General features: G+C 42.3%; 1 protein-coding gene across 1 annotated transcript in view; it reads left to right on the top strand.

Annotated features, from left to right (window-relative positions):
- Positions 1 to 1,160: 1,160 nt before the first annotated feature.
- Positions 1,161 to 24,613, top strand: part of LOC126457434 (pH-sensitive chloride channel 2-like) — a 276,278-nt gene continuing 252,825 nt past the window's right edge. The window contains exon 1 of the mRNA XM_050093705.1: positions 1,161 to 1,280. Coding sequence (XP_049949662.1) covers positions 1,237 to 1,280 — 44 coding nt within the window. The 5' untranslated portion in view covers positions 1,161 to 1,236. The remainder of the gene's footprint in view (positions 1,281 to 24,613) is intronic.

The raw sequence follows: 24,613 nt of genomic DNA, 5'->3' as shown, positions 1-24,613 counted from the left end.
ACAACACTGACGTATGCTACCAGAAATAGTTTTCTCCATGATTCGTGCGTAGTTTAATTTTGGCCACATACATCAGCAATGAAATCTTGTTCAACAATAAATACCATCAGCACTGTTCTTAGAAGATGCAGTCTGATTCGATTATTTTTTTCTTTTATAAAGAGAGTTCAGTACCACCGGTGCACATTTATTTCTTACACATCGAAATATTGAAAGTTTGCAGTTTCAAGTAATTTAAATTTGCCGCTGTAATAAAAGTTAAGATGGCGGTCAACAAAAGATAGAGGATTTCTTTTTTAATTAAGATTTTCCTTTTCCCAATAAATCATTGATGCCACCAATAAAAAAATTATTAAATTGTTTTGAAAATTGGTTTAACACAAACCCATGCTATTTGCAACTAGAAGTACAGACGAAGTTGCTATATAATCGCAACTAACAATGGCTGCGCTTCTTGTGGCTATGATAAAGCAATTAATACAAAATTATAATTAAAAGAGGAAGTGAATTTTCAATAATTAATCATAAATAGTTTTAATGCATTTGGCGCTATTTGTTTTTACCAGCAAATGAACATAAATGTACAATAATTTTACATTAAATGTTTTTCATTTAATAGACCTCAAATCGATTCGCGTCTTGCGTCGGCGATGTACACCAGAAGAAGACGACAAAAGGATACACAACAAAAGAAAAGAATGATATAGATTAACAAAGAATGTGAGACAAATAATGTCTCTGTTTTACATAATTATCATCTTTTTAAGAAATAATTACATAATTGAATGAATATTATCCACAAGTTCATATTCCACTTGTAATAAAAAAAATATGTATATGGTGGATGTTATAGACTCCTGGTAGTCTAATGTTTAATGAAACCCACAGAAAATGTAGAAGTCGACACCCAAACTGGAATTTGAAGAGCCTTCCTCGCGAGTGCAGTGCGCCACCTCGCCCGGCACCTGTTGCTGGTGGGCGGCCACCTGCAGCGGAAGCTGCCGCAAGGGCGGTGGCGGCTACCCTGACCTCGGCCCTGCGGCCGCAGACACGTTCGCCGGGCGCGCGTGACGTTGCCTGCAGACGCGGCGGCCGCCTTCGGTGGCTGCGGCGGCGGCGGCGGCCCGCCCAGGTGTGTCGGCGGCTCAGCCAGTCCGCCACAGCTCCTCGCACTGAGCACACCTCGGCTGAGCCCGGCACCCCACGCACACCTGCCGCTGCACCGCGCGCACACGCATGGCCGCCCGCGAGACGCCGCCGTTCGCCGCCACCTGTTGCTCGTGAGTACCCACCTGCTGCTGGCGAGTACCCACCTGCTGGAGAATGCGCCGCTGTGTCCTCTCACTCATTTACAGTCAGGCGCTCACTTCTGCATCGTGATAGCGAGAATCGAATTCGAACTGGCGAATGGGCAGCACCGTCACAATATCCCGAGGGAAGTTTTCGTAGCTCTGTGGCCAACAATAACCGAACTTCGAGAACGAACGAAATGTTCTCTGGTTTCCAGCTACGTCACGTGGTAAAATGCCACGAGCTTTCGACCACGCATTCCCTGACCATTATCGTTCGTTGTCATTCGCTTTGACAATGGCTCTGAGCACTATGGGACTCAACTGCTGTGGTCATAAGTCCCCAAGAACTTAGAACTACTTAAACCTAACTAACCTAAGGACATAACACACATCCATGCCCGAGGCAGGATTCGAACCTGCGACCGTAGCGGTCGTGCGGTTCCAGACTGTAGCGCCTTTAACCGCTCGGCCACTCCGGCCGGATGCTTGGTAGAAAGCTCGTGGCATTTTAACCACTTGATATGCCTGGAAACCCGACAGCATTTTATTCAATGTTATCCCCGTCACGCTCTGCATTCTTACAGAATTTCGAGAACGGCTGTCGTCTTCTGGTACCACTGACAAAATAGAGATGCATTTTTACAACGCAAGAACTTCACAGTGTTGTACAACAACGATCAAATGTTCAGCGTATAGCCGATCTCAATCGAAAAATTTCTGAATTTATTCAGGGATATTTTTTCAGTATATTCGTAGAAGGGACACGTGGTCTTCAATGGCTCGTTACAGATTAATAGTGTAGTAATTATTTATCTAGTTTGAGTTCCTAATTACCTTTGTTACTGTGAAAATATCTTCACAACAATGAAGAACGCTGTAACATCCAATTACCAACGTACAGCACAAAATACAGAATAATTGAACAACTCACAGATACAAAAGTACTGTCATGAGGGTATCTTTGTTGCAGCAGCAGCTCAGTATAGTGTAGCTGTGCCGCTCTTCTATTGCATTCAGTGAACCCACATACGAGGTGCATATTGGCAAACTCTTCGTCAACAAACCTATGCATACTGCCATGTATCACTGTTAATGTATTACTAACACTGCAGGAAAAAAAAAAACGAGGCAGGCACGAGCAGTACTGCATTCAAGATGGGAATCAGTGGTATACAAGAGGAATACCGTGAAGTTACTGTCTTCTGATGAGCAGTCCACCAGTACACCAGTATGCGACCTCGTATGAATAAGATATTCAAGCACGGTGAATACTGCGAACTCTTCAATGTTATTGTGATGCTTTAAACAGTTGTCCGCCCCTGATAGCTGAGTGGTCAGCGCGATGGAATGTCATACTTAACGGCCCGGGTTCGATTCCCGGCTGAGTCGCAGGTTTTCTCCGCTCAGCAACTAGGTGTTAGGCTGTCCTTATCATCCTCATTTCATCACCATCGACATGCAAGCCGCCGAAGTGGCGTCAACTCGAAAGACCTGCACCAGGCGAACGGTCTACCTGATGGGAGGCCCTAGCCACACGGCATTTCCATTCATCTACTTTAAACAGTGAAAAGTAATAATAGCTCGACTTCTACCATTTCATATCTAAGAAGTTTAAATGTTATTCGTGTAATTTAAAATGTTTATGAAATACATGTTTACATAAACCAGCAGCGGCTGTACAAACTTTATCAAAATGTGCCAGTAGCTCCGATTTATGTAGACCACAGAGCTTAGATGGCTTACATAGACCGACATCAGTAACACATTATTGAAGGTATTTTAATTCCGTCTTGGCAGCTACAAAAAAATGCATATTTTGTCATCAAATGCGTTTAGCTTCATTGAAATAAAACATCATCAATGGTGGTATTGCATGCCTGGTTTTTCGCTCGTGAAATACCTTCACTGATGATGCTTTATCTCAATAAAAGGAAACGCGTTTGGTGATAAAACACGGATTTTCTTGTAGTTGAGAAAAAAGAATTTTAAATACCTTCAACAACTGTAAACCAACGACGGACAATATGGTCGCATAAATGAAGAATTAATAGCGCATTTCAATAAAATTTATACAGCAGCTGATAGTGTACATAAACCTGCGTTTCGTGAAACATGTAAATGGAACACTACCTTACAACAATGTTAAAATGCCCACTTGGTGATATAGAGTAACAGTCTGTAAATACTAATTTGGTTTGGCTAAATGGCTAACGATAAGTCAACTACATATTTTTTTTAATGTAAACTTGAGGGCGGAGGGTTAAGTGGAGATCACTATTGACAACAGCAAGTGCCGTGAGTGAACGGAACAAGTTTGCTTCCAACCTAAACACAAAGCTCATACCGTCGGTATTTGTACTACTCTGCAGATATTTTTAGTGCAGTACAGACAGGAGTAAGAAATCGAACGAAATGCAATTGCTCTGTAACGAACCACCTGAGACGACGTTCCATTTACGCCGACATTGCTTTCAGCCTGTATGTGGCTGTTAAATATGAACAAGCGGACATTTTATACGACAGTGCGAGAATGCTCACTGTTTTTTGCGCTGTACGAGAGTGCTCGGACAGAGATAGAGAGACGACTGTTGACGTGGGCACGTCGGCCAGTGCGCCTCCAGTCACCCAGCGCCGTCGTTGAGATCCACATGGTGACAAGCAGACGGGGTCCCCTAGGCAGCTGATGGAGGCCGTTGTCATTTTATTCCAAAGAAACTGGTATTCTCACAGATTTGTCTTGAATACACCAAACATGCAAACACCTACTCTCGAATTAAGGAGTTCTTCCGAGTGGGTAGGTAGCGTTTCGCACTGAAGCTGATCAGCAGCTTACATAGCCACAGATACGTCGTATGGTAGGTCACATGTCAAAAAGTGCATATGATTCTTTATGAGGATGCTTCATTTGATAAAGGGGAGAGTTTAGTGCCTTGGAACAGTTTCAGACTGCACCCTATTACGACACTGTAATAGCAGTTTAATATATTTTCTTATTCCATTTTCAGATGCTGTGTGCTGCAGCCTTTTTTTTTAGTTTTTTGGAAAAGTAAGGTTTTCCCAAATGTGAAAAACCATGCTACAACATCGTCATGTTCCTAAGAGCAAAGATTCTATTCAAATTTAAAAGTGCTGCAAGCGGGAAAATTTTGTCAGTACTGTTTTTAAAAAAATGGCTCTGAGAACTATGGGACTTAACATCTGAGGTCATCAGTCCCCTAGACCTTAGAACTACTTAAACCTAACTAACCTAAGGACATCACACACATCGACGCCCGAGGCAGGATTCGAACCTGCGACCTAGCGGTCGCGCGGTTCCAGACTGAAGCGCCTAGAACCGATCGGTCACACAGGCCGGCTGTTTTTAATAGTCTGTGTGTTACATTATAACTCTGATTCACATAAATAACCTGTTGGCATTATAAAAAACCAGTTGCAAGTTAAAATCATTTTGAAGTAGAAACTATTCGGAAGCGCCATAAATTTCCACTTTCAAGACAGGGAAAATTGTTAAGACATTAAATAAACTCGGTTAATTTTTAAATATCGCCTGTTCCTGTTTGAAGTTAATAGAAGGTGCACAACCGACAAAGAATGCCTTAACTACCCTCATGTTATATGAATACGAAATTTCAGTGGCTGTGTTGTTGAGAAGAGCGATGCAATGCTCCTTCGGACATGGCTACAGGTCCTAAAGAACGTTGCATCGGTCTTCTTAACAACACAGCCACTGCAAATTCGTATTCATCCGTCGATACCGGGCAGCGACATTCAATTAAAAAACTGTCCTGCCCTGTACGAACACGTGTACGAGCAGACGTGGCGACGCAGGAACAACGTATAAAAGTTCGGGTCTGGCCGTGGGACGTGCACGGATAGCCAAGCCGGCGCGCTGTAACACAAAAAGTGGGTGAATGGATCAACGATGAACTTGAGGGTGTCAAGTGACGTCCGGAAGCGTATAGCGGGAAATCCGAGTTCGAGCCCCGGCCCGGCACAAATGTTCACTGTTGTCATTCCGTTGTACAGCTGATGGTTGTTCACATTCGCAACTGCAACAACATTTCACGTTGTGAAAATAGTTATAAACACATGTAGCATTTTTCTCGTCATAAACCCTGTAACTGAAGCATTAACAATATCTCTCAAATAACTTAATGTATTATACAGCACTCAGATATGTAGAACCCGTAATATTTACGAACGCTGTACAAAACACAGCTTGTGCCTCGCAACAACAAAAACAGTACAATTTCCGTAAATTGCTTATTGAGGTTTCTAGAGCTCATCCACTCATGTTATTCAAAAATCAGTAATTAGATTGGAAAACCGGCCAGTAAACATCATGTTCCCGTAGGTACAACATCCACGAACTACAACACTCTCGCCTACAGCACCAGAATAAACACAAGTTGTTTGGGAATTTCCCTACCAAAGTTCCAGAGAGTGTCGACAGATAATGGTTTCAATAGAAACCCATGTCCGCAGTACGTGCCGTATCCTCGCTACAGCAAGAGACTTGTAAAGCAATGTGTTTCTCTCTCTTCAACGTGCTTGGTGAAATGTCAGTAGTAGTTCAGATCGAGAAAGTTCGTGCAGCGGTTAAGACGCTGCACCCGTATTTCGGAGAACTGTGGTACAAGTCCCCGTCCAGCCTTACGCTGTGGTTTCCCCAAATCGCGTTTCTTCGAAATGGGCTCAGCCGATTGTCTTCCCCATCCCTTCCAAGGTGCTAAAGACTACAATGTCTGCTGGGCTTTAAGACACGCCCTGCCTCTCAGTAAATTCATGTAAAAATTACTCCATTTGTTACCAGCTACCTAGTGTGCCAGCAATTCTCGACGCTAAGGACAGATCAAACGTACGATATTCAAGCGTAAAGCTGTATAATGGGCGTCTCTCCTTCCACTCATGGTCCAGATACTCTTCCAAATTACACCAGCGGTTAGCAACTGGCGTTGTTACCGCATTATTTAATTAAATGTCAGTGACTGAGCTATTGTCGCTCTTTAGTCAGTAGGTCAGTAATAGCGGAGAAATGAAACGTATTTCCTACCTGTTTACTGGTGTTTAACCACTGTCTAACATATCATTTCCCAGTCACCCATATGTTCTTAACCTGTTCGCTACTATAGTTGGCTCAGTCAGTTGCCTGCTGCAGAGGGAATTTTTGTTCGTCTTGAAGATGATGGGCCAGTCTTTCCCTTATCCTCCTAAACAGATAGTGAATAGGTGGATTTTAAGGGCGAGTATGTCTCCGGGATAGTTGGAGTTTTCAATACCTGACAGAAAGTAGCACATCACGGAAGTGCGGCAAGCAGTATCATGAAATGGTCAGTGAGAATGTCTTCGCCCGACGATGTGGCCGAGCGGTTGTAGGCGCTACAGTCTGGAACCGCGCGACCGTTACGGTCACAGGTTCGAATCCTGCCTCGGGCATGGATGTGTGTGATGTCCTTAGGTTAGTTAGGTTTAAGTAGTTCTAAGTTCTAGGGGACTGATGACCTCAGAAGTTAAGTCCCATAGTGCTCAGAGCCATTTGAACCATTTGAATGTCTTCCCTAATTCCGATTGCCTGCAATGCCCAGAGGCTAAATAATGTCGTGGAGCTTTTTGGGAGCTCACAAAATCTTAGGGTCGCCTAGTCGTAGTTGCCCTCTGTGGCAGTGTTTGTCTTAAAGTGGTTATTATTTCGGAAGTACGGAGTTAGTAATCCTCCGTGATTAAAGAGGTTATTTTTTCCGTACGGAAAGCCTACAAACCATTCAGAAGTGCGCTCCAGTACGTGAGCGTGCAATTCCGCTCAGGCACTTTCCTGTTTTTCTCGGCGAGTGATGGGAATTTGTGAGAGTGGCCTTGTTCGGTAAACAGAGAGATATCAGAGTATAGCGCGGTGCCAGTATCTAGCTGGGCGGTAATGTTTTAGTTAACGAGATGGACATGCCTAGGGTTAATTAGTGCCAATAAATTTGACTTCTTTCCGTGAAAATGGGTGAGTGATGATTTTTGTCTGACTCTTTTCGTATTGAATATAAACTGCATTGCTGTTTTGTGGTTGTGGTGATTACGGGAGAAAATTGTTAAGTGCCAGTAGGAAGGGTCTAATTATATGTTAGTGATAAACATATTCCATTACAGTGGCAGTATCTCGGAATCCTTCCTGAAAGTGAGTAGATAACTATGGGGCTTTTTCATTGTTGACTTAAGAGAAGTTGAGGCCTGTCTCACAGGTTAAAACAAGGCTGGCGGCCGTCAAGTGTACACGAGTGGGCCTTCCGATCTGAAAGCCCATATCGATGATGTTTCGTTGAATGGTTCGTACGCTGTCACTTGATGATGGTCCAGCATTGAAATCTGCAGCAGTTTACGGAAGTGTTGCACTTCTGTCATACTGAACGATTTTCTTCAGACGTTGTTGGTCCCGCTCTTGCAGGATCTTATTCCAGCCGTGGCGATGTCGGAGATTTGATGTTTTACTGGACACCTGATTTTTACGGTACACTCGTGAAATGGTCGTACTGGAAAATCCCCACTTCATCGCTACCTCTGAGATGCAGTGTCTCATAGCTCGTGCGCCAACTATAATACCACTGTCAGATTCACTTAAATCTTGATAACCCGCCACTGTAGCAGCAGTAACCGATCTAACAAATGCAAATTCAAATGGCTCTGAGCACTATGGGACTTAACGTCTATGGTCATCAGTCCCCTATAACTTAGAACTACTTAAACGTAACTAACCTAAGGACATCACACAACACCCAGTCATCACGAGGCAGAGAAAATCCCTGACCCCGCCGGGAATCGAACCCGGGAACCCGGGCGTGGGAAGCGAGAACGCTACCGCACGACCACGAGCTGCAGACTAACAAATGCACCAGACACTTGACTTATATATGCGTTGCCGACTGCAGTGCCGTATTCTGCCTGTTTACATATCTCTGTATTTGAATGCGCATGCCTGTACCAGTGTCTTTGACTCGTCAGTGTAAAACTGTGGGCCAGTGAGCCGCACACCGGCAGTGGTGCAGGGGTTCCGGTCGCGGCGGAGAGGCTACGAAAGCTTCGAGGAACGGACAAAAGGAACTTATCAGCTGGAACTGCGCTCCACCGAACAAGTGCTCCTACTCAAACCATCGTCTGCCAAGCGCCCTTTGCATGTCCTAGAAAATTGTAAGCGGAATTTCCAAACAGTCTGTATACATTCACCCTGCGTGAAATATGATCTATCTTCATTTGATTATTCTTAGAGAAGGGTAAGACGATGCCTTGGGGTTACTTGAAGACATATGGAATGTACATTTGACGGCCGGTTTGGCCGAGCGGTTCTAGGCGCTTCAGTCTGGAATCGCGCGACCGCACGAGCGCAGGTTCTAATCCTGCCTCGGGCATGGATGTGTGTGATGTCCTTAGGTCAGTTAGGTTTAAGTAGTTCTAAGTTCTAGGGGACTGATGACCTCAGATGTTAAGTCCCATAGTGCTCAGAGCCATTTTTTGAATGTACATGTACAATATGGTTTAAAACGCACAAGAAAACAGCTATGCGACAGTTTCCGAGGAATCTTTGTGTCTGTTCGAGTTACACTGCAAATGGAGTGAGACACTGAACAAACTTCATTCGAGATAAAAATACAGTCTTCTTTGCGGAGGTTTTTATTTTCAAATTTCAATGACGTTGCAGGCATCTTCAGATAATCTACAAAGCAAAATATTACAAAATTAGGTATAAGGAAACGTCCTGATCTCGTCTTGTACAAATACGTACTCAACGGAAAACGTTTTTATCCAAACTTACAGAAAATTGTTACGACGCACGCCGTCCACAAAATAAGGAGTACACCGCACATTTCGTGATAGTTATCAGACTTAGGTGAGGCAATACACAAGTAGTAAAACCCTTCCCAGTCTCGATGGAGAATGATCTGTAAAATGACATGTATATTTGTATAATCTGGAACAGTGGTTACGTCACGAACTCATATTTAGGCTTTCCGTGGTTTCAGAAAATTGTTTCAGAGGAATGTCAGGATAATTAATCCAACAGGGCCACAGCCAACTCCTACTCGCATCCAAGTTGTTGTTCAGTTTCTGAAATCCTCAATGTGGAATATTTGTAAATTTACGACGTTCCTTTTCAAGGTTTGGAAACAGTAGAAACATTTTTAATAAACAATGTTTATGAATTATTGTCAATTACTGACATTAATCCACGTTTCCCCTTTGGACTATTGAAACTTGTGTGATACACTTTTACATAGTACCATATTTGTCAACCAAGAATAAAATTTTACGTCTTCATCTTGTCAATGGAATTGCAAAAGTTGCATTGGAGCTCCTAAGAGCCTCGAAAGAAACTACGAGCTATATTTTTTAAGTTAAGATATGGAAAGGATGTACTTCTTTCATGCACCAACTACAAGCAATTCGAGAACTATGCAGTACGTGAATAACTAGTGGTTTACAGAAAGTAACTGTGTTATATGGAGAATTATATATATTTCAGTGTATCTACAGAAATGTTCACAAAATGTTCAAATGTGTGTTAATTCCTAGGGGGCCAAACTGTTTAGGTCATCGGTCTCTAGACTTACACACTACTTAAACTAACTTACGCTAAGAACAACACACACACCCATGCCCGAGGTAGGACTCGAACCTCAGGCGGGAGGCTACCGAAATGATAACAGGGAATTCACTTACTGAGAAAAAGAATCAGAGTTGCAGTACAAATATTTGAATGTGAATCTATCCGCTCGTTTTAATGAGAGCTTATAATGATTTCAATCTGTCTTTCTTTTATACAGGTATGAAATTCCAGCTTCTTAAGCTCTGCAGCAGATGTGTACCACTTTCCTGGTTTGTTATTCCTCTATCTAAATAGCCTTTGTGCCTCACCTTTTGAACTAGCTGCAACGCATTTATTTTTTCTGCGCACGGGTTGAAAAGTGTACACAACAGACGGCGGTCAGTCAGTGCTATCTGAGGATGACGCAATGAGACGAAAACCGTCTGGTAGGTGAGATGACGTTCCAAAGCGTCGACAGTTGCCCGTGACATTTATCGTTATAAACATGCAATACTGAGTAGTTGCTTAAGAATTGTTTTCACGATCCCCGCAGCTTCATAAGATTGTATTAGAAGGAATAATTTTAAATCACTACATGTACATTTCCTTATGTAGTGCGGACTAATAGACACATTCGCGAGAAATGCCAATAGCACTACTGCACTGCTTTCATTACGTTTGTTACTTTCAGGTTTACGTTGAATCCATCGCGGAAGTGACGTCAAAGAGCTTTTGAATACTTTAGTACCCTTCGGGACTCGAAACATAACTGTACTTCTCGAAACGTACATTTAAATACTGTTACCACAAACTACGCCCAAATAACATCAGACTTTTTGGTTGGGACCTGAGAACACATCTTTCGGCAAAGTACAATTACATGTGCACCAGAAGACTTTTTCAAGCAATAGTACCCCCCCTCCTCCAGAAACACTACCATTTTCATTTACAGGCAGAACGCGAGAGTAAATTTGTTGATACCTTTCAGTCGATGCTACAAATAGTAACTAACCGCGACAACTAACCTGTCTGCATTCCGAATAAAGTATAATTTTGGTGAACGTGATCATGCTGAGCTGAAATGTTGGTATTAATGAGAGTTCTACCCAAAGAAATTGTCGTCTTCTTCTCAAAGAAAATATCATACGTAATGCGCAGCAAATGTACAGTATTTAACCGATAAATACGTACTTACAGCCTTTCCGAGGCTACTCTTTTTAACAGAATTGACATTGCGGCTCCGTAATACACTTTATGAGATTAAGAAAAGCCATCACCTTCTCTGAACTTTATCGAAAATTTCCTTACGTAATTAAAGACGTATATTACACAGCCTGTTCTTACGATAATTCTCTTTAGCCCTTACTTCTGTAGAATCGCCTACAATTCTCACAGCGTTCACTGAGATTGACTTCATACAGGCAACGGCAGAAGCATTGCAGGATGCTAATTTCCCATGACTGTTACCTGTGTGTGTGTGTGTGTGTGTGTGTGACTGCACGTGTGATCGTGGGTGTTAGTTGGTAACTCACATTGTAGATTTGTTGATCACTTTGTTGCCTATATCCACTACCTAACAGAAATTGAAACAGTTGTAAAAATATTTAAATTCAACCTCATTCTGTACCAAAAACTTGCATAAAAAGAACTTCCACATACGGAGGGCAATAACGCAAGGAAAACGTTTTCTAAATGATCGCACTACCCTACGAAATTGCACAATATTTTGCTGATTGAAGAAATTAACATAAAAGGCAACATAGACGGTTCAGAATGGTTTTAAAAAATGCCACATTCATTTTTTGCCTGACTGATCTAACACGCCGAAACGCGGGTCACTGTCAAATAAATAATAATCTGCCGAATACGAGGACAGAGTTTCCTGTTTAATGCTAAAATAAAAATGGATGAATCTGAACAAATGAATTCGCGGGGCGCACACACTAGAGAAAAAAAAAAAACTTGAGAAAACAAGAGTAAGAAAGACCTTGGTATGATCCTCCAGTCGAAGCAGGAAAACAGTCCGACTCCCGCCAGACATACAGTATGGATATAAACATTTTGTTTTAAAATACAGTGGTTAAACTTAAATGCTGTTGGTAAGACTAACACGACACTGTTTGTATGCCTCCATCTGCAAGAGCTGAACATATGCATGACGACAAGGATAGCTACACAAATGAATTAATTAACTCTGCAACTACCTTCACAAATATCATGCTCTTATAGACGGCAAGCAATCTGACCAGTTAATGAAGGCACTACAAATGTTTTAGGCCTATTGTTTACGAATTTTGTTCCAAAACATATTTTCAGACTTCAGTAAATAAGACCCCACTGAGATGCCACAGGTGTGCTGAAACGCGTTTCGTTAAGAAGAATAGCACTAGAAGATTTGGCGATTTTCATGAAGAGACAGAGCTTACGTTCTAGTTTGTTCTGCAAACATGGCTGCTGTTAAAGGTCCAAAACATGGCGAAACCATGGGAAACTTAAATCAGGATGACAGGACGTGGGATATGGCGTCACCTCCTCAAGAAAAGCGTCCGAGTCTCACGACGGGACGAACATGTGTGCGCGCGTAGCTACTACATCTGACGTTTCCCGCAGAAAGCTCGGTGATGTCAGGTCAGAGTAAGGTGGGATGTTGCAGCCATCTCCGCCCGTCCACGGAAACCGCAGCACATGTAAATCATTGCGACCGCAGTCGGATTCTGACCGTGACATTGCGGCAAACGACACAGAGCTTTCCACGGTGCTTCCATGAGTGAATCCTGTACTAGCAGGAGTTATTCTCGGAGCACATTAACTAGGAAGAGTTGCAGTGATAATTGTTCGGCAGCAGCACAAATAAAACCATAGTTATGAAATCGTCTTGCGAGTGGAATCAATGAATAACCGATTCCTTGGTCCATATTCTCCCCGAAAAAGGTATTGCTAGAAGATTTAACATCTTGGACCGATTTTTCTTTTTATCTCTGGATGGGATACCCTATCGAATTTGGAATGTCTATATGAAACACATGTTAACAGAATAAAGTGAAATTAGAAACTGAGTAATTACTGGAAAATACAGCACTTTCTGAATATTTACAAGCGTATGGATTGTATTAGAGTAAAGTGGGGCAAGACTGCGCACTTAAGGTTTAAACAGCGATATACTGAAGGAAACGTCACAAATTACAATTATATTTTAACTGGCATTTCATCCGAATTTTGCCTGTTATATGACAGAGTCAGAAAGTTATAGAAACAATTTAAAATGTAATTCGCACTTAGTAAAAAAAAGCAATGCAAATCCGCAGTCTTACCCGACCGTGGGGTAAGAGTGCGTTTCTAGTGGGGTAAATTTGTGCATTATTATCAAATGAGAAAAACATATGTGTCATTTAGTTCTTCGTCTTTTATTTAATTTACAGCGTACATAAACGTAATATACCTTTTTTCTCAGCATATAACAGTTACTGTGGACCTAATGAACAAATCTGGGCCTGTCATCAAAAACATGCAAAAATATTCCTGTTGGACGAAAATCTTTTTAACAGAGATCACACATGAAGTGGCTAGAACCTTCATTACAAGAGCAGGATTCATGCCACCACTCCTCAAACTTGAAACATTGAATCCAGTCTTCTGTTGGTGGATTATTGTATTTTTCAGTACAGCCTGGACAGAGACTACGCCATATTATTGCTACGCATGTTGGATATGTGGAAAATATCGTACCATAGAGTTACCCAGACCGCAGCGTCATCTGTTGTTGAAAATTGTAACTACAGTAATTTCGAAAGTTTGTCTGCCTGAAAATGTACTGTTGTCCCAAGCATATTGCAACAAACGGTGTATTTCTATCGCTGCTCGTTCAGTTTTTATTGCCGTTTCAAATATACCGGTCATTTTTGAGACACCCTGTATTATACTAGAACTGATATGTGATTACATTTTCACGCAATTTGGGTGCATAGATCCTGAGAAATCAGTACCCAGAACAATCACCTCTGGCCGTAGTAACGGTCTTGATACGCCTGGGCATTGAGTCAAACACAGCTTGGATGGCGTGCACAGGTACAGCTGCCCATGCAGCTTCAACACGATATCACAGTTCAACAAGAGTAGTGACTGGCGTATTGTAGCGAGCCAGTTGCTCGGCCACCATCGACCAGACGTTTTCAGTTGGTGAGATATCTGGAGAATGTGTTGGCCAGGGTAGCAGTCGAACATTTTCTGTATCCAGAAAGGCCCGTACAGGACCTGCAACATGCGGTTGTGCATTATCCTGCTGAAATGTTGGGTTTCGCAGGGATCGAATGAAGGCTAGAGCCACGGGTCGTAACACATCTGAAATGTAACGTCCACTGTTCAAAGTACCGTCAGTGCGAACAAGAGGTGACCGAGACGTGAAACCAATGGTACCCCATACCATCACGCCGAGTGATACGCCAGTATGGCGATGACGAATACACTCTTCCAATGTGCGTTCACCGCGATGTCGCCAAACACGGATGCGACCATCATGATGCTGTAAACAGAACCTGGATTCATCCGAAAAAATGACGTTTTGCCATTCGTGCATCCAGGTTCGTCGTTGAGTACTTCTACCAGTACCTCGTCTCCTACCTTACAAACTTTACAGAAGCTCTCCTGCGAACCTTGCAGAACTAGCACTCCTGAAAGAAAGGATATTGCGGAGACATGGCTTAGCCACAGCCTGGGGGATGTTTCCAGAATGAGATTTTCACTCTGCAGCGGAGTGTGCGCTGATATTTATTGCTTACTGCGTAGTTGGAGTCTCTTGGCGAAGTTTTATCCTTGTTGACCGCAGATAAACTTCGTAAACATTTACGCAGTCATGACGACGGAACAACAGAAACTGCTGTATCTTAAGCTCAATACGTATTTTCTTATCAAATCATTTATATTACATGCTGGAAGTTATATCGTCGTTTCTCTCACCATTATCGAGACTTCTGATCGATATTACTTGGAAATAAGGAGGATATCGAGGTACTGGTAATTGACGGCAGAACCCAAAGGCCCACAAGGCTTCAGTCGTGACCTTCATGAAGGAACTTTCCAAGCATTCATCTGAATTGTTAAGGGGGACTTATGGGAAGAAACATAACAGCTATGGTCGGATGGAAATTCCAGATTTAGGTTTTCCGTGATTTTCCTAAATCGCCCAGGCAAATGCCGGGATAGTTGTTTTGAAAAGTCACGGCCGATTACCTTCCCCCTCCGTGACATAAACCGAGCTTGTGACCTCGATATCGACGCGACGTTAAACTCAATCTCTCATCCTTCCTTCGGCATAAAAATTTTAACTCCTCTCCTACTAAAAACATGTCAAATATTGAACCGCCGCATTACTTCGTTCGATGCTTCAGTAACTTCCTTAAAATGACAACTTCTTCAATACGTTAGCTTCTCATCTGACTGGGACATATTCCATCCCATACGTGATGTAAAAGTTTAAAAAAATATTTTCTCTGAAGCTCTAACATCGAACCTCCTGTTATTGCGTTTCCACTACTCTTTTGTTTGATTTTACTCTTTCTCGTATCACGGATTTAATAACGGCACTGTAACCTTGAGGAGGATGGCTATGTTCCGTATACAATTTGTTGCGATAGTGCTATCACAATTTCGTTTAGAATAGTACACTTTTATGCGTTAATTTCATTGTCGTATCTTATTTCATAAACTAAGCCCTTAGTTAGAGCAATAATCAACTTACAGACGATTACAGTGTTAATGGATCGGCTTCACTTATTGTAACATCGCATCCCTATAAGAACAGGGACACAACTAAAAAATGCAACTCTTGAGAAAAATAGACTTCAAGAATTCTATAAAACTGATACTGAAACAGTATATGCTTTCTTTAAATTTCAAGTGTTTTTGACAATGAATTCCATTATATTCTACACAACAGTCACTTCTCTTGCTTTCCCAAAAACGTTTTTGTTTTTGTTATAACCCGTGATGTTACACTATTGCCACTTTTCCACTCATAGATACTTACCGTAATATAATACAACATTCGAACATCCTTCAAAATTTGTGCTTAAGTTAGTATAACAAATTAAAAACAGGTTGAAATTGTTTTATGAGAAAAAAATAAAATGCAGTATTATAATTTACGAAAATTAATACAATTTGATAAGGGACATCAATTAGGTACAATTTCAATAACACAATTTATGAACATATAAAATCATAAATGGGGTTATGTAATGTAGGAATTATTTTCGCCGAGAAAAGGAATTCAGTATGAACTTTCTGTTTGGCAGAAATTGTCATTTCTTTCTTGTCAGCATTCATGCATGTCTGAAGGAAATAGTAATGTAAGATACAGACTGTACAAACACAGACTTTATAATAATCAGTGATATTAAGAATTACTTTCAACTTACCGCTCTTTTTGAATGACCCATGCACACCGGTAGCGACACTGTCCTTGCCATGGAGAATCATCGTGATCGTGTAGCCTACAACAAACCTGACACAACTGCCCCGAAGTGGACAAATTGCGACATGCAGATGTGACATTTTTTGTGCACGTAGGTGTACTTCACACGTATTTTTCATTGATATATATTTAAAAACTGACGATTTTTGACTTACTTGTGTCACTTTTCTTGCCGGTGTGCGATATGTACTCCACTTCAAGAAGTGTCTTATGGCCAGAAACCAGACATTGAAAATAAAGTACATGAGTGACTGCTCCATCAAAAAACATGGGAACAATAATTCTGCGAAATTTTTGCTTGTGCTCCTAGCCACTGAATGTAAGGTATAATTCAATACGAACGAAAAACATACGGTAAATACATACAATAAGTAAATATAAACATCTTTGTTAGAACGTGTTGCATCTTCACACCAACAACAGCTGTACTTCCTACTAGCTGGATATGACATATCTGTCGTATTTGTATCCCAGTCAACATAAAAAGGCATTTTTTAAATTTGCCATCAATAGGATATCTAACTTCCACTGCCAGCTACCGAGCACAAAACAGAACTTGAGATTATCTGCTATATTACTAAAACGAACACATATGCTGAAGATTATGATTGTAACATTTACAACAAAATAGCAAAGACATGAGAACAGAAAGGGACAAATTTTGACTAATAAACATAATGACTGTAATAAGAAGTTCACTACGTTGCCCTATTATGGCAGTATGAGTGCAACGATAGCACCTATTTTGAAACAACAAAATGTTGTCATTTCTTCTTCAGTTGAAAGTAAACTTGGCCATTTGTTAGCTAATAATATACGTAAATTAATTTTCTCCATGAATCATGAGTACACAACTTATAATGCTCAGATTGCAATACCTGTAACGTGAGGCAAACTGGGAGAAAGCTTGAGATTAGATTTCGTGAGCATGTGACATTAGAGAGGAGGGATATAGCTGAAAAACCCAATTTTGCTGCTCATCTTCTTCATACTGGCATTGTGCTAATGACCTGACCTTATAACTCATGCTGCTGCATAGTGGGGATAAGAGCAGATTTATGGATCTCCTTGAGGAAATGAAGATACTTAGAAATCAGAGATGCCATCTTATTCAATGAGCAGGTAGCTATGAGAAGCGCCCAATTTTGAGAGCTTTACGAAAGTCACCTAATTAACAAAAATAAGGGATTTTCAGAGGTCCAGAAAAGACACACAACACCTCGCATGCGGCTCTATTAGTGCTGTGCGATGGCAAATTGAGAACAAAATTCACATCTCGCAAATCAAACCATTTTTCCAGTAGCCACCGACCGTGCATGTATCTGTATTATTGTTGACAGCAAACCAAGGCGTAATTGGCTCAATAATAAACAGTCATAGGTATTTACAAGCCAATTTCTACGTTGCACTTCCTTGGTTCAGACTTGACAAGCGTATAAGTTACTTTTCGCAATGTAGGCTAAGCTGGAAGAGACAATTTTGTATTCGGCGTGCGATATGTATACGTAATATATACCTGGTTTTTTAAATATTTGTATTCACTTTAGTTCGTATTCAAAAACATATGTTAATAGTATTTCATTTTGCGCCATATGTATGTGGATTCTTCCTTCTGGTTTTAACGTAATTGCTGGATGTTCAAATGGCTCTGAGCACTATGGGACTCAACTGCTGTGGGCATAAGTCCCCTAGAACGTAGAACTACTTAAACCTAACTAACCTAAGGACATCACACACATCCATGCCCGAGGCAGGATTCGAACCTGCGACCGTAGCGGTCGTGCGGTTCCAGACTGTAGCGCCTTTAACCGCTCGGCCAAATTGCTGGATGTATTTTAGTATTTAACGACTGTAGTTTTATGTAAAGATATCATATTTTATTTTTTAAGTAATATTTAAAAAAAGGGTAGAATACAAATAACTGTAATAAGGATGACGCTATTTATTACAGACGTCACATAACGAGGTATGCGGCATGGAAATGTAAGCAGCAACCTCAGTTTAACTGTTCGTTATTTGTAATTTCAAGTGGTAACCAGTGCGATTTTATTTACGATGAGTCGTCATAACTTTGATACAATGGGGAAGTAAATTTACGGTTTACAAGGTGAATTACTTGTGATCTTGTTTCAATTTATAATTTAGTGCCTGATTCTCATTGTCTTCTTTTGTTCGTGTAGCACTGAAGATAGCTGCACAGGAGTTGAAATCTATCTGCAATAACTAGATTCAAAATTTTCGACCGGTGTTACACTTCCTCCTATCTTGGGCATACGGAAAGATGTTTTCATCGTCCGTAGCTGAGAAGTCAGCGCGTTCAGTTGCCAAGTGGAGGACACGGGTTCACTGCCCGGTACTGCCAGAGATTTTTCCTTTGTGGGAGGACTGGAACTGGCTGCTGGGGAGCTACTTGAGTGAGAAGTAGCGGATCCAAGGTCTGGAAACCCGACAACGGCCGGCGGAGTGGTGTGCTGACCTCATGTGCCTCCACACCGGATCCGACTGACGCCATTTGGCAGAGGACCGTCAGCGCGCAGATCTATGGGCCCGATCGTGGAGTTTAGTTTTTCCTCTATTCACAGAAATGTTAATGTGAGTGTCAAGCTGACACGTAGCCAGTGGGGCAAAGCTACAAGACGTCCCGACTGCCTCCACTTCTGTGCGCGCCTCGACAGAATGGTACAGTCCGATTGACAGACATTATAGAAGCTCACCTTGTGCCCAATCTGGTTGTTGCTTCCGTCGCCTAATTATTCCCTCTTCGGTTACGCAGCCAGTTCATCGGTATCAGTCTCGAACCACTCTACAGGCTGAAATTAACGAAAAATAAACGGGCTTTTGGGCTACACGAGTACTCGTGATGCAGTCAACTCTTGAGTATTGCCTAAGTAATGCATGATAGACTATATCGTTTTTAACACGCTAATTCATATTACAAAGTCCTTCGCAATACTGCTTTTGAAACACATGATGAGAGGAATTCAGAGGAGCAATGGATCACAAAGCAAGGTACTTCCAACTTATTTTTAACATACGAAAAAAACGTGAAGCTCCCAGAAGATACGGTCCGATATCAATGCAACTTCGTACACATGCACTCCATCACCGGGCATGTAAATAATTAGAGCTGTAATTCTTTGTTACAGGTAGAACGGCCGTCCCAGTCAGTTAGTTGTGCACGTGTCTATTGTTGTTGCCAGGTCTGGTAGGGTTTAGTATATAAGGAGCGTGGACAGCTTCAGACGTTTAGTGATTACTATGAAGGACAAAGAAGAAATAAAAATTTTGAGGTTCGCCGATTACATTATAATTCTGTCAGAGACAGCAAAGAACTTGGAAGAGCAGTTGAACGGAACGGACAGCGTCTTGAAAGGAGGGTATAAGATGAATATCAACAAAAGCAAAACGAGGATAATGGAATATAGTCGAATTAAGTCTGGTGATGCTGAGGGAATTAGATTAGGAAATGAGACACTTAAAGTAGTAAAGGAGTTTTGCTATTTGGGGAGCAAAATAACCGATGATGGTCGAAGTAGAGAGGATATAAAATGTAGACTGGTAATGGCAAGGAAAGCGTTTCTGAAGAAGAGAAATTTGTTAACATCGAGTATAGATTTAAGTGTCAGGAAGTCGTTTCTGAAAGTATTTGTATGGAGTGTAGCCATGTATGGAAGAAACATGGACGATAAATAGTTTAGACAAGAAGAGAATAGAAGCTTTCGAAATGTGGTGCTACAGAAGAATGCTGAAGATTAGATGGGTAGATCACATAACTAATGAGGAGGTATTGAATAGAATTGGGGAGAAGAGGAGTTTGTGGCACAACTTGACTAGAAGAAGGGATCAGTTGGTAGGACATGTTCTGAGGCACCAAGGGATCACCAATTTAGTACTGGAGGGCAGCATGGAGGGTAAAAATCATAGAGGGAGACCAAGAGATGAATACACTAAGCAGATTCAGAAGGATGAAGGCTGCAGTAGGTACTGGGAGATGAAGAGGAATGCACAGGATAGAGTAGCATGGAGAGCTGCATCAAACCAGTCTCACGACTGAAGACGACAACAACATGAAGGACAAGGAGATGCTGCGTACGCGTGTGAGACAGCGTTGTCAGTAGCTGACAGAGTTTGAAAAGTCACAGGATTATACAAATGATACAACGACATACGCAACGCAGAGATACACAATATATATAGCGGAAATGGTCCTTGATATTCTTGATAATGGCACTGGTGCTGACGAGCTCGTCCCACACTTGTTGTTTCTGGGACAGTTCTGGGGATCTTGCTGGCCAAGGGAGTACTTCAACATCACGCAGACAATTCATAGAAACACGTATCGTGTGTGAACGAGCATTGTCCTGTTGGAAAATATGACCACGATACTGTCGGGTCAGAGACAACACCTGAGGACGCAGCATATCTGTGGTGTAGCGGTGTGTCCACAGAGTTCCCTCAGTTACTACCAGCCGTGATCTGAAATCATACTCAGTGTCTCCCCAAACCATGATGGTGCCTGCAGTAACACTCGTGTGCCTCTCCAAAATACTGGAAGAACGGCACCTCTCCCCAGGTCGCCGTATACTCGCCGACGACGGTCATCTGGGGTAGTGCTGAACCGCAGTCCATTGCCGAACACAATGTGACGCTTTCATCAGCAGATCATGCTTCCCGGTCACGCCACGGTGATGGCCGTGGGTCTCGGTTTGGCCGGCTCGTCGAATCGTGCAGTATTCAGATTTGTGGGAGATTTGTGGGACATAAGGCCGTGACACTGGCCCTATGTTCGACTGCATGGGAACCTGAGGACGGCCATACTCGTCATAAAGGTTCCAGTCGACCACGTCTGACCATCCCAAGGGAGGATTACCGTATTGCACACCGAGCACATCCTAACCGCTTCACACTTGCGCCTGCATTCTGGGAACTAGAAACGGACTGCTTGGGATATTCTGTGTCATTCTGCACCATTGGTCGACTATCAGTAGCCGGATCAGGGAATTACCGTCTCATGTCATTGACACCACTACACAAATGACTGCGTTTGGAGCGGTAGCGTGACCGGGAAGCATGGACTGCTGACGATTGTGACAGAAAATAAAAGGACGACAGCTGCAGAAGTCACTGCAGAACTGAATGTCACACCCACCAACCCTGTTAGCGGCGAACCAAAAAGAGGTGACCTCCATAACCTGGGAATTTCACGGCAAACTCGAATTCCTAAAACTACTCATCAGTAACGCAAATTCCCAATATGAAAACGAGGTGCCGAAGCCATAAAACCTTGACTATGGAGCAATGGAAGAATCTCATTTGGGCGCATGAGTCTTGTTTCACACCAACTTCTGACCGAGTTTACGTCCCAAGAGAGAAAGAGAGAAACGTGGGGGAGGGGGGGGGGGGGTTGGTGATGATTTGGACAGCCATATCATGGTATCTCATGGGCCACTTGGCTACTCCACTAAGTAGCACTACTACCAAGGATTACGTAACCTCTTTGGCTGATCAGATCCATCCCATAGTACTATGTTTGTTCCGCAAAAGCAATGATGTGTTCCAGGTCAACAGAGGCCCTGTTCACGCAGCTTTCATCGTCCAGCAATGGTCGTGCGAGCACGAGGATGAGTTGTCGCATCTCCCCTGACCACTACAGACACAAAACCCCAACATTACTGAGCCTTTGTGATCTACCTCGGAGAGAAGGGTACGTGAACGCTATCCACCTCCAATATCGTTATCTGAACTTGTCGCTATTTTGCGGGAAGAATGATATAAGAGGCCTTTGAAAACTATACAGTGCCAGTATTTATTCGCTCTGAGACGACAGGAAACTGTTCTGAATGCCAGCAGCTTTCTTACATCGTATTAGGCACGTTAATGTGTTGTGTCAACACCTGCATCTGTGTGTGTGTGTGTGTGTGTGTGTGTGTGTGTGTGTGTGTGTGTGTGTGTGTGTGTCTGTGCTTCACGCATTTCGTGAATTGACTGTTGGTGTTAATAACGATCATGCTCCTTTACCTTCTCTGTATTACTGCAGATGACGTGTCACTCAGCACATTTGTTCTGTGCATGCAGTACACGTGAGGCGTCTAGTTGTTTCCACTGCACAGTGTGGAATACGAAGGTTCTGTTATAGTTCACTAACCTGCTATCTTCAAGTTGATGTCCCCAGCGCAGAAAACAGCACGCAGGTCGTAGGTTCTGTATCTTGAGGCTGAAACTTACTTTTAGCGAGGTTCTATTCTGAAATAATGTATCACTTCTTTGGGATGCCACTCGCGTATTTTAATATAGTCACACAAGAAGACTACATGATCTTAATAAAACACCTTCTGATACAGCAAAGTACATGATCAAACACAATGTTTACGAAAATATATCTTTACGCTATTTGTGGCACGTGTCTGTGCCTCATGACTACCAGAGTGAATCTTTTAATACCGAATATTGGCAAACACATCCTGCCATAGACAACATGACTGCCTAATCCAGAGTGACTAACAGGAACTTAAATGAAAATTGGAAACACATCCTACGACAGACAACATGTCTGTTCTTCTCGACTGCCTAATCCAGAATGACGAACAGCCCGAAACACTTCGCGCGCCATACCAGAAAAGGCGTGACCCGAGCGCTTCCAAAGTGCTCCGTCTGCAATTTCGTCAGTCTTTTGTTTTTGATTTAAATTTTTTTAATAATTCTAAAATGACTGATTGATAGTCAGCTTTTGAGAGATATTTACATTAAAAAGTGAAGTCATTCCAATGATTAGTTTAACTAATAATAATAACTATACTTTAACGTTTTGGCGCCCTTGCTCCGAACACAGCAGCCAATCACAGAGCAGTAGCATTATGCAGGCGGTCTTTCTCACGGGAATGGTACCGAATCTAACATCTGTCACAGGTACCTCACACCACATTTCGTCATCTATATACTTCTTGCATCTCCACTGCTCTGGGAACAGCTTCTTGGAGCCTAATATGATGGCTGACTAAACCAGAAATATTACACAATAGCATTCGTGATGTATTCAGCTCAAGGACTGTAGGTGGAAAAGACGTTATGACACGCGGTGACTGTGGTAGCAATTTCTTCCTTTGTCTGATAGTGGATGGTACAGTAAAGAACCAACATGTTTTGATATTAATTATTTGTTGTCATCCAATAACAAGTGATAAGCTGTATGCGCAGAATAGACACACACACACACACACACACACACACATACACACATACACACACACACACACACACACACACATATATATATATATATATATATATATATATATATATATATATATAGCAGATGAAAAGGAGATGAAATCTGAAGCGCTATGACGAAGTTGACCTATCGCGTGCCGCAAACTACGCTATTGTCTGCGAAAATATTTATTCTTCAAGATACAGTTGTGTATCTTAGTATCATTTGGCAAACTTCAGCTACAACGGTTGACAGTGAGACTGGTTCGACAAAGCTATATCGCTATTGCCGAGCCCCACAAACCAGAGCTGAAGGTGCGAAGCCCCTAGAGAAGTAGCGTTACCTGCGTGGAGATTAGGGACATGCCGCAAGAGCTTTGTTCAGACCTTAATGGGGCGGTGTCCAATCTCAACGCGCTGTACGTTTCCTAAGGCTCGGCACCGTCAAAACATTATCTCTCTCTTTTGATGCGACAAGCCAGGCGGGCCCTACAAACTCCAGCAGCCCAGCAACGGGATGTGCACCGCCGAGTCCTGCGTGAAAGTTGCCGTAGGCTGCGGCACCGCACATGTCGCACACGGATGTTGTGGCTAGCTAGCGCTGTTTGTTAACTCTACCGCATTCCTACAATGTACTGTTTAGCTCAATGCTGTTTGCTTTTTGTGTGTGTCTTCTCGTAGCAGATGACAAAAGATAAATTTTCGTGTGTCTTGCTGAGCTGATGATTTCATTTCAGTGTTAAGGACTGTCCTAATTAGCAGAGTCTCGGTCCACGTAAGACCATCGCCTGTATCAACACACGATCTTAGTCTTCGAAAAGTTGTATGTTAAAATGGAATCAGCAATTAGACAGGGCACCTGAAAATGTACGTTCCATAGAAGCTTTTTTTTTGGTTGCTTTTATCGACTTTTCAACCATTTAAATAACTACTCTTGACTTCAGAACTTCTCTGATGCGAGCATTCTCTTATTGTACTACAGCTACACTCCGCAAACCACCATACGGTGTCTGACAGAGGATAATAGCGGTATCACTATCATTCCTCCCTTCCACATTCCATTCGCGTATCTGGTTTTCTACT

This window comes from Schistocerca serialis, chromosome 2 (assembly GCF_023864345.2).
Source record: "Schistocerca serialis cubense isolate TAMUIC-IGC-003099 chromosome 2, iqSchSeri2.2, whole genome shotgun sequence".
NCBI lineage: Eukaryota > Metazoa > Arthropoda > Insecta > Orthoptera > Acrididae > Schistocerca > Schistocerca serialis.
The sequence above is the reverse complement of the archived record's forward strand: the minus strand, read 5'-3'. Positions and strand labels throughout refer to the sequence as shown.